Source organism: Bombina bombina, chromosome 5 (assembly GCF_027579735.1).
Source record: "Bombina bombina isolate aBomBom1 chromosome 5, aBomBom1.pri, whole genome shotgun sequence".
NCBI classification, from domain to species: Eukaryota; Metazoa; Chordata; class Amphibia; order Anura; family Bombinatoridae; genus Bombina; species Bombina bombina.
In genome coordinates this window covers 185,753-201,032 of record NC_069503.1, presented here as the reverse complement: position 1 = coordinate 201,032, position 15,280 = coordinate 185,753, and the positions used below count along the sequence as shown (strand labels likewise).

Sequence of the window (15,280 nt, the reverse complement as noted above, 5' to 3'; positions counted from 1 at the left end):
GATAGCCTTATGCTTATCTCAGGTAATAATTAGCATGTAGGATAGCCCTATGCTTATCTTAGGTAGTAATTATTAGGTAGGATAGCCGTATGCTTATCTCAGGTATTAATTAGTAAGTAGGATAGCCTTATGCTTATCTCAGGTAATAATTAGCATGTAGGATAGCCCTATGCTTATCTTAGGTAATAATTAGTATGTAGGATAGCCCTATGCTTATCTCAGGTAATAATTAGTATGTAGGATAGCCTTATACTTATCTCAGGTAATAATTAGTATGTAGGATAGCCGTATGCTTATCTTAGGTAGTAATTATTAGGTAGGATAGCCGGATGCTTATCTCAGGTAATAATTATTATGTAGGATAGCCGTATGCTTATCTCAGGTATTAATTAGTAAGTAGGATAGCCTTATGCTTATCTCAGGTAATAATTAGCATGTAGGATAGCCCTATGCTTATCTTAGGTAGTAATTATTAGGTAGGATAGCCGGATTTTCCATACTGCACTCAAGCACAGCACATGACATACAACTTAATTGATTCCATTGAGAGTGTAGAGTGCACTAAAGGGATATCGGCTGCACATTCACTGGGTATTACGTTTTACGATGATACTGATATCAATAGCGCTCTGTCATCTCTCTACCCAATTCACAAGACTCTAGACCAAGCAATGCAATTTATCAATAACTTATAGCTACCGGTCTTTAAAAAGTCATCTCAACATAATGAGGTTTGTTTTGCCATTTCATCAGGCAGCCCCCACCCCCTCGTTACCCCTCACTCACCACTCCGTGTACCAGAAATTCAAACAGTTTGCTCTTTGTGGCCCTGCGAGCTCCTCCTGCCGAATCATCAGTTGCCATAACACAACGTTCAACCTGTGTCTGTCTCCCCAGCACGTGTAGCCACTGTCTGTTCTGCACTCTAATACTACTGTTTGTTCTGCACTCTAATAGTAATGTCTGTTCTGCACTCTAATACTACTGTCTGTTCTGCACTATAATAGTAGTGTTCTGCACTCTAATAGTAATGTCTGTTCTGCACTCTAATTGTAATGTCTGTTCTGCCCTCTAATAGTAACGACTGTTTTGTATTCTGAGTTATTCCCGTTCTGCACTCTAACAGTAATGTTTGTTTTACACTCTAATAGTAACATCTGTTCCGCACTCTAATACTAATGTCTGACCTGTCTTTTAATATTAATATATGTTAATATATTACCACCTGGTCTACACTATAGAAGTACTGTCTGGTGTGCACTTAAATATGAATGCCTCAACTACACACTAAAATTACTGCCCAATCTGCTCTCAAACAGTACTGTCTGATCTAAATTCTAAAATAACTGTCTGATCTGCACTGTAATAGTACTGTCTGATCTGCACTGTAATAGTACTGTCTGATCTGACCTCTTAACTATTAGCTACACTAAAATAAATGTCTGCTCTGTACTTTCTGATCGGTGGTCGAATAGTGCTGTCTGAGCTACACTTTAATATTACGTCTGTTCTACACTCTAATAGTACTGTCTGAGCTACACTTTAATATTACGCCTGTTCTACACTCTAATAGTACTGTCTGAGTTACACTTTAATATTACGCCTGTTCTACACTCTAATAGTACTGTCTGAGCTGCACTTTAATATTACGCCTGTTCTACACTCTAATAGTACTGTCTGAGCTGCACTTTAATATTACGTCTGTTCTACACTCTAATAGTACTGTCTGAGCTGCACTTTAATATTACATCTGTTCTACACTCTAATAGTACTGTCTGATCTGCACTGTAATAGTACTGTCTGATCTGACCTCTTAACTATTAGCTACACTAAAATAAATGTCTGCTCTGTACTTTCTGATCGGTGGTCGAATAGTGCTGTCTGAGCTACACTTTAATATTACGTCTGTTCTACACTCTAATAGTACTGTCTGAGCTACACTTTAATATTACGCCTGTTCTACACTCTAATAGTACTGTCTGAGTTACACTTTAATATTACGCCTGTTCTACACTCTAATAGTACTGTCTGAGCTGCACTTTAATATTACACCTGTTCTACACTCTAATAGTACTGTCTGAGCTACACTTTAATATTACGCCTGTTCTACACTCTAATAGTACTGTCTGAGCTGCACTTTAATATTACGTCTGTTCTACACTCTAAAATGATGGTTTGTTTGACACTTTAATATTATTGTCTGCACTGCACTCTAATAGTATTACATCTACTAGACTCTAATACTAATACAGGTACATTACTATATAAAGCCCTCTAAAGTGTTGTCCATACTGCACTCTAAAATTACTGTTTGATTTGCAGATTATAGCCACTTCTGATCTACACTCTGCAAGTACTTCCTGATCTGTCCTCTAAAGATAATGCCTGATCTGCTCACTATGTGACCTATCTATACCCCACTTGTACTGCCTGTATCCCTCACCCTGCCTGTACCCCCCTCACCCTGTCTATACCCCACTTGTACTGCCTGTACCCCACACCCTGCCTGTACCCCCTCACCCTGTCTATATCCCACTTGTACTGCCTGTACCCCCTCACCCTTCCTGTACCCCCCTCACCCTGTCTATACCCCACTTATACTGCCTGTACCCCCTCACCCTGCCTGTACCCCCCTCAACCTGTCTATACCCCACTTGTACTGTGTGTACCCCCTCACCCTGTCTATACCCCACTTGTACTGCCTGTACTGCCTGTACCCCCCACACTTTCTATATCCCACTTGTACTGCCTGTACCCCCCTCACCCTGTCTATACCCCACTTGTACTGCCTGTACCCACCTCACCCTGTCTATACCCCACTTGTACTGCCTGTACCCCCTCACCCTGTCTATACCCCACTTGTACTGTCTGTACCCAGCTCACCCTGTCTATACCCCACTTGTACTGCCTGTACCCAGCTCACCCTGTCTATACCCCACTTGTACTCCCTGTACCCACCTCACCCTGTCTATACCCCACTTGTACTGCCTGTACCCACCTCACCCTGTCTATACCCCACTTGTACTGCCTGTACCCCCTCGCCCTGTCTATACCCCACTTGTACTGCCTGTACCCCCTCACCCTGTCTATACCTCACTTGTACTGCCTGTACCCAGCTCACCCTGTCTATACCCCACTTGTACTGCCTGTACCCAGCTCACCCTGTCTATACCCCACTTGTACTGCCTGTACCCAGCTCACCCTGTCTATACCCCACTTGTACTGCCTGTACCCACCTCACACTGTCTATACCCCACTTGTACTGCCTGTACCCCCTCACCCTGTCTATACCCCTGTATATGCCCTGTACCTCTCAGCCCTGCCTATACTCCACTGTCCCTCCTGTTCTAACTGAAGTCCTCCTTAGTGAATCCTGCACCCTTTTGTTTTTGTGCCTTGTCAAGTTCTCCCCCTATGCCCTGTCTAGCAGTCTCTCTATTTGTGCACTCTGTGTCCCACTGTAACCCTCCCCTCTCCCCCTCCTCTGCCCTCCCTTATCAGTGAGCCAGCTCTCCTGCCTCTCACAGACTTCTGCCTCTCACACACCTCTCCTGTCTTCCATAGACCTTTCCTGCCTCTGACAGACCTCTTTTGTTTCCCATATATCCTGCCTCTCATAGACCTCTCGTTTTCCCATGGACTTCTCCTGCCTCTCACACACCTCTCTTGTCTTCCATAGACTTCTCCTGCCTCTCACATGCCTCTCCTGTCATCCATAGACCTCTCCTGAATTCCATAGATCTTACACACCTCTCCTGTCTCACATAGACCTCTCCTGCCTCTCACACACCTCTCTTGATTTGAGTAGTCTCTGTGCTGTTTGTCTGTCCCTGAGCAGGGGTCTCACATGGCTAATCTGAGACTCTCTCAGTGCTGTCTGTCCCTGAGCAAGGGTCTCTCACAGGGCTGTGCTGTCTGTCTCTGTGCTCAGGGCCCCGCTCCCCCTCTCATCTACTCCCCCTCCAGCTGCTGCATTCCATCCCCTGATAAGACAGGAATAGCCTCAGTCTGTTGTGCATGAGACAGTCCTCTGCTATCCAGCTGTCTCTGTCTGTCTTTTCCCTGCCTATCATTAAACAGGTGGACTCTCTTACAGCTGCGGCAGTCTGATTAACAGTTCCTTTAACCAAAACCTACTTAGTGGTCTCTTTAACATTACTCTTTCTGTCTCATACAGATGATATTGTCTACCCTCTAGATTTGTAAGTTTACGCTGTGTCTCTCTGCCATATAAATCTATAGTACTAATAGTCTGTCTTCTAGACCAGTCTGTTTTTAAGCTTTGTATGTCTGAATGCCTTCCTTGTAGAGGAGTCTCTCAGCCGTCTGTTCTCTTGATCAGTCTGTCTCTCAGCTGTTAGTCTGTCCTATAGATCCTCTTGTCTCTCTGTCTAGCTATCTACTAGATCAGTCTGTTTCTCAGCTGTCAGTCCATCCTATAGATCATCTTGTCTCTGTATATCTAATAGATCAGTCTGTTTCTCAACTGTCAGTCTGTCCTATACATCATCTTGTCCCTCTGTCTATCTATCTACTAGATCAGTCTGTTTCTAAACTGTCAGTCTGTCCTATAGACCATCTTGTCTCTGTATATCTACTACATCAGTCTGTTTCTCAACTGTCAGTCTGTCCTATAGATCATCTTGTCCCTCTGTCTGACTATCTACAAGATCAGTCTGTTTCTCTGCTGTCAGTCTGTCTTATAGAAAATCATGTCTCTCTGTCTGTCTATCTACTAGATCAGTCTGTTTCTCAGCTGTCAGTTTGTCCTATAGATCATCTTGTCTCTCTGTCTGTCTATCTACTAGATCAGTCTGTTTCTCTGCTGTCAGTCTGTCCTATAGATCATCTTGTCCCTCTGTCTGACTATCTACAAGATCAGTCTGTTTCTCTGCTGTCAGTCTGTCCTATAGATCATCATGTCTCTCTGTCTAGCTATCTACTAGATCAGTCTGTCTCTCAGCTGTCAGTCTGTCTTATAGAAAATCATGCCTCTCTGTCTGTCTATCTACTAGATCAGTCTGTTTCTCAGCTGTCAGTCTGTCCTATAGATCATCTTGTCTCTCTGTCTGTCTATCTACTAGATCAGTCTGTTTCTCAGCTGTCAGTTTGTCCTATAGATCATCTTGTCTCACTGTCTATCTATCTACTAGATCAGTCTGTCTCTCAGCTGTTAGTCTGTCCTATAGATCATATTGTCTCTCTGTCTGTCTATCTACTAGATCAGTCTGTCTCTCAGCTGTTAGTATGTCCTATAGACCATCTTGTCTCTCTGTCTGTCTATCTACTAGATCAGCCTGTTTCTCAGCTGTCAGTCTGTCCTATAGATCATCCTGTTTCTCTGTCTAGCTATCTACTAGATCAGTCTGTTTCTCAGCTGTCAGTTTGTCCTATAGATCATCTTCTCTTTCTGTCTAGCTATCTACTAGATCAGTCTGTTTCTCAGCTGTCAGTCTGTCTTATAGAAAACCATGTCTCTCTGTCTGTCTGTCTATCTATCTACTAGATCAGTCTGTTTCTCAGCTGTCAGTCTGTCCTATAGATCATCTTCTCTCTCTGTCTGTCTGTCTATCTACTAGATCAGTCTGTTTCTCAGCTGTCAGTCTGTCCTATAGATCATCTTGTCTCTGTATATCTATTAGATCAGTCTGTTTCTCAGCTGTCAGTCTGTCCTATAGATCATCTTGTCTCTCTGTCTATCTACTACATCAGTCTGACACCTTTCAGTCTGTCCTATAGATGCTATTGTGTCTCTGTCTAATTACTACATCAGTCTGTCTCTCAACTGTCAGTCTGTCCTATAGAATTTAGATAAAGCACTGCAAAATCTGTTGGCGCTGTACAAATAGCCGATAAAAATAATAGATTATCTTGTCTCTTTGTCTATCCATCTACTAGATCAGTCTGTCAGCTGTCAGTCTCTCCTATAGATCATCTTGTCTCTCTGCTGGTCTAATAGATCACTCTGTTTCTCAGCTGTCAGTCTGTCCTATAGATCATCTTGTCCCTCTCTCTGTCTGTCTATCTACTAGATCAGTCTGTTTCTCAGCTGTCAGTCTGTCCTATAGATCATCTAGTCTCTCTCTCTGTCTGTCTATCTACTAGATCAGTCTGTTTCTCAGCTGTCAGTCCGTCCTATAGACCATCTTGTCTCTGTATATCTACTACATCAGTCTGTTTCTCAACTGTTAGTCTGTCCTATAGATCATCTTGTCCCTCTGTCTGTCTATCTACTAGATCAGTCTGTTTCTAAACTGTCAGTCTGTCCTATAGATCATCTTGTCTCACTGTCTATCTATCTACTAGATCAGTCTGTTTCTCAGCTGTCAGTTTGTCCTAGAGATCATCTTGTCTTTCTGTCTTTCTGTCTACTAGATCAGTCTGTCTCTCAGCTGTCAGTCTGTCTTATAGATCATCTTGTCTCTCTGTGTTTATCTACTAGATCAGGCTGTCACCTCTCAGTCTGTCCTATAGATAATCTTGTATCTCTGTCTATCTACTAGATCAGTCTGTCTCTCAGCTGTCAGTCTGTCCTATAGATCACCTTGTCTCTCCATTTATCTACTAGATCAGGCTGTCACCTCTCAGTCTGTCCTATAGATCATCTTGTGTCTCTGTCTGTCTACTACACCAGTTTGTCTCTCAACTATCAGTCTGTCCTATACATTATAGATATAGCGCTGTGGAATCTGTTCGCGCTCTACAAATAACCGATAATAATAATAATAGATTATATTGTCTCTCTGTCTATATATCTACTAGATCAGTCTGTCAGCTTTCAGTCTGTCCTTTAGATAATCTTGTCTTTGTATATATACTAGAACAGTCCGTTTCTCAGCTGTCAGTCTGTCCTATAGATCACCTTGTCTCTCTGTCTCTCTATCTATCTACTAGATCAGTCTGGTTCTCAGCTGTCAGTCTGTCCTATAGATCACCTTGTCTCTCTGTCTCTCTATCTATCTACTAGATCAGTCTGGTTCTCAGCTGTCAGTCTGTCCTATAGATCACCTTGTCTCTCTGTCTCTCTATCTATCTACTAGATCAGTCTGGTTCTCAGCTGTCAGATTGTCCTATAGATCATCTTCTCTCTCTGTCTAGCTATCTACTAGATCAGTCTGTTTCTCAACTCTCAGTCTGTCCTATAGATCATATTGTCTCTCTGTCTGTCTATCTACTAGATCAGTCTGGTTCTCAGCTGTCAGTCTCTCCTATAGATCATCATGTCTCTCTGTCTAGCTATCTACTAGATCAGTCTGTTTCTCAGCTGTCAGTCCATCCTATAGACCATCTTGTCTCTGTATATCTACTACATCAGTCTGTTTCTCAACTGTCAGTCTGTCCTATAGATCATCTTGTCCCTCTGTCTGTCTATCTACAAGATCAGTCTTTTTCTCAGTCTGTCAGTCCATTCTATAGATCATCTTGCCTCTCTTTCAATCTATCTACTAGATCAGTCTGTTTCTCAGCTGTCAGTCTGTCTTATAGATCATCTAGTCTCTCTGTCTAGCTATCTACTAGATCAGTCTTTTTCTCAGCTGTCAGTCTGTCCTATAGATTATCTTGTCTCTCTGTCTAGCTATCTACTACATCAGTCTTTTTCTCAACTCTGTCTGTCTTATAGATCATCTTGTCTCTCTGTCTGTCTATCTACTAGATCAATCTGCCTGTCCTATAGATCATCCAGTCTCTCTATCTATCTACTAGATCAGTCTGTTTCTCAGCTGTCAGTCTGTCCTATAGATCATCTTGTTTATCTGTCTGTCTATCTACTAGATCAGTCTGTTTCTCAGTTGTCAGTTTGTCCTATAGATCGTCTTGTCTCTCTGTCTGTCTATCTACTAGATCAATCTGCCTGTCCTATAGATCATCCTGTCTCTCTATCTATCTACTAGATCAGTCTGTTTCTCAGCTGTCAGTCTGTCCTATAGATCATCTTGTTTATCTGTCTGTCTATCTACTAGATCAGTCTGTTTCTCAGCTGTCAGTCTGTCCTATAGATCATCTTGTTTATCTGTCTGTCTATCTACTAGATCAGTCTGTTTCTCAGCTGTCAGTCTGTTCTATAGATCATCTTGTTTATCTGTCTGTCTATCTACTAGATCAGTCTGTTTCTCAGCTGTCAGTCTGTCCTATAGATCACCTAGTCTCTCTGTCTGTATATCTACTAGATCAGTCTTTTTCTCAGCTGTCAGTCTGTCCTATAGATCCTATTGTCGCTCTGTCTATCTACTAGAAGATAAGTCTGTCTGTCAGCTGTCAGTCTATCCTATAGATCATCTTCTGTATATCTACTAGATCAGTCTTTTTCTCAGCTGTCAGTCTGTCCTATAGATCATATTGTCGCTCTGTCTATCTACTAGAAGATAAGTCTGTCTGTCAGCTGTCAGTCTGTCCTATAGATCATCTTCTGTATATCTAATAGATCAGTCTGTTTCTCAGCTGTCAGTCTGTCCTATAGATCATATTGTCGCTCTGTCTGTCTATCTACTAGAAGATAAGTCTGTCTGTCAGCTGTCAGTCTGTCCTATAGATCATCTTCTGTATATCTAATAGATCAGTCTGTTTCTCAGCTGTCAGTCTGTCCTATAGATCATATTGTCGCTCTGTCTGTCTATCTACTAGAAGATAAGTCTGTCTGTCAGCTGTCAGTCTGTCCTATAGATTATCTTCTGTATATCTAATAGATCAGTCTGTTTCTCAGCTGTCAGTCTTTCCTATAGATCATATTGTCGCTCTGTCTGTCTATCTACTAGATAAGTCTGTCTGTCAGCTGTCTGTCTGTCCTATAGATCATCTTCTGTATATCTAATAGATCAGTCTGTTTCTCAGCTATCAATATGTCCTATAGATCATATTGTCGCTCTGTCTGTCTATCTACTAGATCAGGCTGTCACCTCTCAGTCTGTCCTATAGATCATATTGTGTCTCTGTCTGTCTACTACATCAGTCTGTCTCTCAACTATCAGTCTGTCCTATAGATTATAGATATAGCGATGCGGAATAATAATAATAATAGATTATCTTGTCTCTCTGTCTATCAATCTACTAGATCAGTCTGTTTCTCAGCTGTCAGTTTGTCCTATAGATCATCTTGTCTCTCTGTCTGTCTGTCACCTCTCAGTCTGTCCTATAGATCATCTTGTGTCTCTGTCTACTACATCAGTCTCTCTCACAACTATCAGTCTGTTATATACATTATAGATATAACGCTGCGGAATCTGTTGGCGCTCTACAAATAACCGATAATAATAATAGATTATCTTGTCTGTCTGTCTATCTACTAGAACAGTCCGTTTCTCAGCTGTCAGTCTGTCCTATAGATCATCTAGTCTCTCTGTCTGTCTGTCTATCTATCTACTAGATCAGTCTGGTTCTCAGCTGTCAGTCTGTCCTATAGATCATCTTGTTTATCTGTCTATCTATCTACTAGATCAGTCTGGTTCTCAGCTGTCAGTCTGTCCTATAGATCATCTTGTTTATCTGTCTATCTATCTACTAGATCAGTCTGTTTCTCACTTGTCAGTTTGTCCTATAGATCGTCTTGTCTCTCTGTCTGGCTATCTAATAGATCAGTCTGTTTCTTAGCTGTCAGTCTGTCCTATAGATCATCTTGTCCTTCTGTCTGTCTATCAGCTAGATCAGTCTGTTTCTAAACTGTCAGTCTGCCCTATAGATCATCTTGTCCTTCTGTCTGTCTATCTACTAGATCAGTCTGTTTCTTAGCTGTCAGTCTGTCCTATAGATCATCTTGTCCTTCTGTCTGTCTATCTACTAGATCAGTCTGTTTCTTAGCTGTCAGTCTGTCCTATATATCATCTTGTCCTTCTGTCTGTCTATCTACTAGATCAGTCTGTTTCTAAACTGTCAGTCTGCCCTATAGATCATCTTGTTTATCTGTCTATCTATCTACTAGATCAGTCTGTTTCTTAGCTGTCAGTCTGTCCTATAGATCATCTAGTCTCTTTGTCTGTCTGTCTATCTACTAGATCATTCTTGCTGTCAGTCTGTCCTATAGATCAACATGTCTCTCTGTCTATCTACTAGATAAATCTGTCTCTCAGCTGTCAGTCTCTCCTATAGATCATCTTGTCTCTCTGTCTAGCTATGTATTAGATCAGTCTGTTTCTCAGCTGTCAGTCTGTCCTATAGATCATCTTGTCCTTCTGTCTGTCTATCTACTAGATCAGTCTGTTTCTCAGCTGTCAGTCTCTCCTATAGATCATCTTGTCTCTGTATATCTACTACATCAGTCTGTTTCTAAACTGTTTATCTGTGCTATAGATCATCTTTTCCCTCTGTCTGTCTATCTACTAGATCAGTCTGTTTCTAAACTGTCAGTCTCTCCTATAGATCATCTTGTTTATCTGTCTATCTATCTACTAGATCAGTCTGTTTCTCAGCTGTCAGTCTGTCCTATAGATCATCTAGTCTCTCTTTCTAGCTATCTACTAGATCATCCTGTCTCTCTTTCTGTCTATCTACTAGATCAGTCTGTTTCTAAACTGTCAGTCCGTCCTATAGATCATCATGTCTCTCTGTCTAGCTATCTACTAGATCAGTCTGGTTCTCAGCTGTCAGTCTCTCCTATAGATCATCATGTCTCTCTGTCTAGCTATCTACTAGATCAGTCTGTTTCTCAGCTGTCAGTCAGTCCTATAGATCATCATGTCTCTCTGTCTAGCTATCTACTAGATCAGTCTGTTTCTAAACTGTCAGTCCGTCCTATAGATCATCATGTCTCTCTGTCTAGCTATCTACTAGATCAGTCTGGTTCTCAGCTGTCAGTCTCTCCTATAGATCATCATGTCTCTCTGTCTAGCTATCTACTAGATCAGTCTGTTTCTAAACTGTCAGTCCGTCCTATAGATCATCTTGTTTCTCTGTCTGTCAATCTACTAGATCAGTCTGTTTATCAGCTGTCAGTCTGTCCTATAGATCATCTAGTCTCTCTGTCTGTATATCTACTAGATCAGTCTGCCAGTCAGCTGTCTGTCCTATAGATCATCTTGTCTTTCTGTCTAGCTATATACTAGTTCAGCCTGTTTATCAGCTGTCAGTTTGTCCTATAGATCATCTTCTCTCTCTGTCTAGCTATCTACTAGATCAGTCTGTTTATCAACTCTCAGTCTGTCCTATAGATCATCCTGTCTCTTTGTCTGTCTATCGATCTATAGGACAGACTGACAGCAAGAATGATCTAGTAGATAGACATACAGACAAAGAGACAAGATGATCTATAGGACAGACTGACAGCTGAGAAACAGACTGATCTATAGACTGTTCATAGATCATGCTGTCTCTCTGTCTGTCTCTACTAGATCAGCTTCAGCTGTCAGTCTGTCCAATAGATCATCTTGTCTCTTTGTCTATCTACTAGATCAGTCTGTTTCTCAGCTGTCAGACTGTCCTATAGATCATCTTGTCTCTTTGTCTATCTACTAGATCAGTCTGTCTGTCCGCTGTCAGAAAGAGAGAAGATGATCTATAGGACAGACTAACAGCTGAGAAACAAACTGATCTAGTAGATAGACAGAGATACAAGATTATCTATAGGACAGACTATCTACTACATCATTATGTCTCAGCTGTCAGTCTGTCCTATAGATCATCCTGTTTCTCTATCTGTCTTTACTAGATCAGCTTCAGCTGTCAGTCTGTTCATAGATCATGCTGTCTCTCTGTCTGTCTCTACTAGATCAGCTTCAGCTGTCAGTCTGTCCAATAGATCATCCTGTCTCTCTGCCTGTCTATCTACAAGATCAGTCTGTTTCTCAGCTGTCAGTCAGTCCTATAGATCACCTTGTCTCTCTGTCTATCTATCTACTAGATACCTTTGTTTCTCAGCTGTCAGTCTGTCCTATAGATCATCTTGCCTCTCTGTCTATCTATTTACTAGATCAGTCTGTCTGTCAGCTGTCAGTCTGTCCTACAGATCATCTTGTCTCTCTGTATATCTACTAGATCAGTCTGTTTCTCAGCTGTCAGTCTGTCCTACAGATCATCTTGTCTCTCTGTATATCTACTAGATCAGTCTGTTTCTCAGCTGTCAGTCTGTCCTATAGATCATCCTGTCTATGTATATCTACTAGATCAGTCTGTCTCTCAGCTGTCAGTCCGTTCTATAGATTATCTTGTCTCACTGTCTGTCTATCTACTAGATACATTTGTTTCTCAGCTGTCAGTCTGTCCAATAGATAATTTTGTCTCTCTGCCTATCCACTAGATTAGTCTTTTTCTCAGCTGTCAGTCTGTCCTAAAGATCATCTTGCCTCTCTGTCTATCTACTAGATCTGTCTGTCTGTCAGCTGTCAGTCTGTCCTACAGATCATCTTGTTTCTCTGTATATCTACTAGATGAGTCTGTTTATCAGCTGTCAGTCTGTCCTATAGATCATCTTGTCTCTCTGTCTATCAATCTACTAGATCAGTTTCAGCTGTCAGTCTGTCCTATAGATCATCCTGTCTCTCTGTCTGTCTATTTATTAGATAGGTCTGTCTCTCAGCTGTCAGTCTGTCCTATACATCATCTTGTCTATCTACTAGATCAGTCTGTCTCTCAGCTGTCAGTCTGTCTTATAAATCATCTTGTCTCTCTGCCTGTCTCTACTAGATCAGTTTCAGCTGTTAGTCCTATAGATCATCTTGTCTCTCTGTCTATTTACTAGATCTCTTTGTACCTCAGCTGTCAGTCTGTCCTACGGATCATCCTGTCACTCTGTATGTCTCTACTTGATCAGTTTCAGCTGTCAATCCCATAGATCATCTTGTCTCTCTGTCTGTCTCTACTAGATCAGTTTCAGCTGTCAGTCTGTCATATAGATCATTTTGTCTCTCTGTCTATATACTAGATCCATTTGTATCTCGGCTGTCAGTCTGTCATATAGATCATTTTGTCTCTCTGTCTATATACTAGATCGATTTGTATCTCGGCTGTCAGTCTGTCCTATAGATCATTTTGTCTCTCTGTCTATTTACTAGATCCCTTTGTATCTCAGCTGCCAGTTTGTCCTATAGATCAGCTTGTTTCTTTGTCTATCTACTATATCAGTTTCAGCTGTCAGTCTGTCCTATAGATCATTTTGTCTCTCTGTCTATATATTAGATTAATTTGTATCTCAGCTGTCAGTCTGTCCTATAGGTCATCTAGTCTCTTTGTCTATCTACTAGGCCCCTTTGTATCTCAGCTGGCAGTCTGTCCTATAGATCATCTAGTCTCTTTGTCTATCTACTAGATCCCTTTGTATCTCTGCTGTCAGTCTGTCCTAAAGATCAGCTTATCTCTCTATTAGATGACAACATAACCAGATACAAATGCTTCTTGCTCGATCAATTATTGATAAAATGTGTACAATAAGCACTTTACCACTATTAGAAATTAGCAAATTCCGTAACACAAGAAACATTCATGCACAAAGTATGCGTGCCGTTGAACAAATATCTCTGGTTTAAGAGCACAACAGTTTAATTTTAATGTCAAACTATTAAAAGTTATCAGACATCATACAGCCCTCTCATCCTGTGTTGCACTTGGGTGAATGTGCACTTGGGGGCCAAAGCTAGTACAGGTCATGTTGGTGGTGAGAGTAGTGACTAAGATGGTGGGGTGTAAATATTAGATTACTAGAGGTGGTGATGCTCTGGGGAGAGTGTTAGGCACTAGGGTGAATGTGCACTTGGGGGTCACAGCTAGTATAGGTCATGTTGGTGGTGAGAGTAGTGACTAAGATGGTGGGGTGTAAATATTAGATAACAAGAGATGGCGATGCTCTGGGTAGAGTGTTAGGCACTAGGGCGAATGTGCACTTGGGGGTCACAGCTAGTACAGGTCATGTTGGTGGTGAGAGTAGTGACTAAGATGGTGGGGTGTAAATATTAGATAACTAGAGGTGGTGATGCTCTGGGGAGAGTGTTAGGCACTAGGGTGAATGTGCACTTGGGGGGATCACGGCTAGTATAGGTCATGTTGGTGGTGAGAGTAGTGACTAAGATGGTGGGGTGTAAATATTAGATAACAAGAGATGGCGATGCTCTGGGGAGAGTGTTAGGCACTAGGGTGAATGTGCACTTGGGGATCACGGCTAGTATAGGTCATGTTGGAGGTGAGAGTAGTGACTAAGATGGTGGGGTGTAAATACTAGATTACTAGAGATGGCGATGCTCTGGGTAGAGTATTAGGCACTAGGGTGAATGTGCACTTGGGGGTCACAGCTAGTATAGGTCATGTTGGTGGTGAGAGAAGTGACTAAGATGGTGGGGTGTAAATATTAGATAACTAGAGGTGGTCATGCACTGGGGAGAGTGTTAGGCACTAGGGTGAATGTGCACTTGGGGGTCACGGCTAGTATAGGTCATGTTGGTGGTGAGAGGGAGAGTAGTGACTTAGATGGTGGGGTGTAAATACTAGATAACTAGAGGTGATGATGCACTGGGTAGAGTGTTAGGCACTAGGGTGAATGTGCACTTGGGGGCCAAAGCTAGTACAGGTCATGTTGGTGGTGAGAGTAGTGACTAAGATGGTGGGGTGTAAATACTAGATAACAAGAGATGGCGATGCTCTGGGGAGAGTATTAGGCACTAGGGCGAATGTGCACTTGGGGATCACGGCTAGTATAGGTCATGTTGGTGGTGAGTGGGGGGGGGAGTAGTGACTAAGATGGTGGGGTGTAAATATTAGATAACAAGAGATGGCGATGCTCTGGGGAGAGTATTAGGCACTAGGGCGAATGTGCACTTGGGGATCACGGCTAGTATAGGTCATGTTGGTGGTGAGTGGGGGGGGAGTAGTGACTAAGATGGTGGGGTGTAAATATTAGATAACAAGAGATGGCGATGCTCTGGGTAGAGTGTTAGTCACTAGGGCGAATGTGCACTTGGGGATCACGGCTAGTATAGGTCATGTTGGTGGTGAGAGGGAGAGTAGTGACTAAGATGGTGGGGTGTAAACACTAGATTACTAGAGGTGCCGATGCTCTGGGTAGAGTATTAGGCACTAGGGTGAATGTGCACTTGGGGGTCACAGCTAGTATAGGTCATGTTGGTGGTGATAGTAGTGACTAAGATGGTGGGGTGTAAATATTAGATAACAAGAGGTGGTCATGCTCTGGGTAGAGTGTTAGGCACTAGGGTGAATGTGCACTTGGGGGGATCACGGCTAGTATAGGTCATGTTGGTGGTGAGTGGGGGGGGAGTAGTGACTAAGATGGTGGGGTGTAAATATTAGATAACAAGAGATGGCGATGCTCTGGGTAGAGTGTTAGGCACTAGGGTGAATGTGCACTTGG

General features: G+C 42.1%; 1 protein-coding gene across 3 annotated transcripts in view; it reads right to left on the bottom strand.

Annotated features, from left to right (window-relative positions):
- Window positions 1–15,280, bottom strand: part of SMARCD3 (SWI/SNF related, matrix associated, actin dependent regulator of chromatin, subfamily d, member 3) — a 526,715-nt gene that overhangs the window by 443,694 nt on the left and 67,741 nt on the right. The window contains exon 1 of one of the 3 annotated variants that reach the window (XM_053713246.1): window positions 3,791–3,930. The exons of 1 other annotated variant lie outside the window; for it this stretch is intronic. Coding sequence is in view for 1 of the 2 variants with exons in the window: in XM_053713244.1 (XP_053569219.1) it covers window positions 787–864 (78 nt within the window). In the remaining variant the exon portion in view is untranslated. Of the gene's footprint in view, window positions 1–786; window positions 2,532–3,790; window positions 3,931–15,280 lie in introns of those variants that run through there. One more of the 3 variants, XM_053713244.1, reaches the window with a different exon arrangement.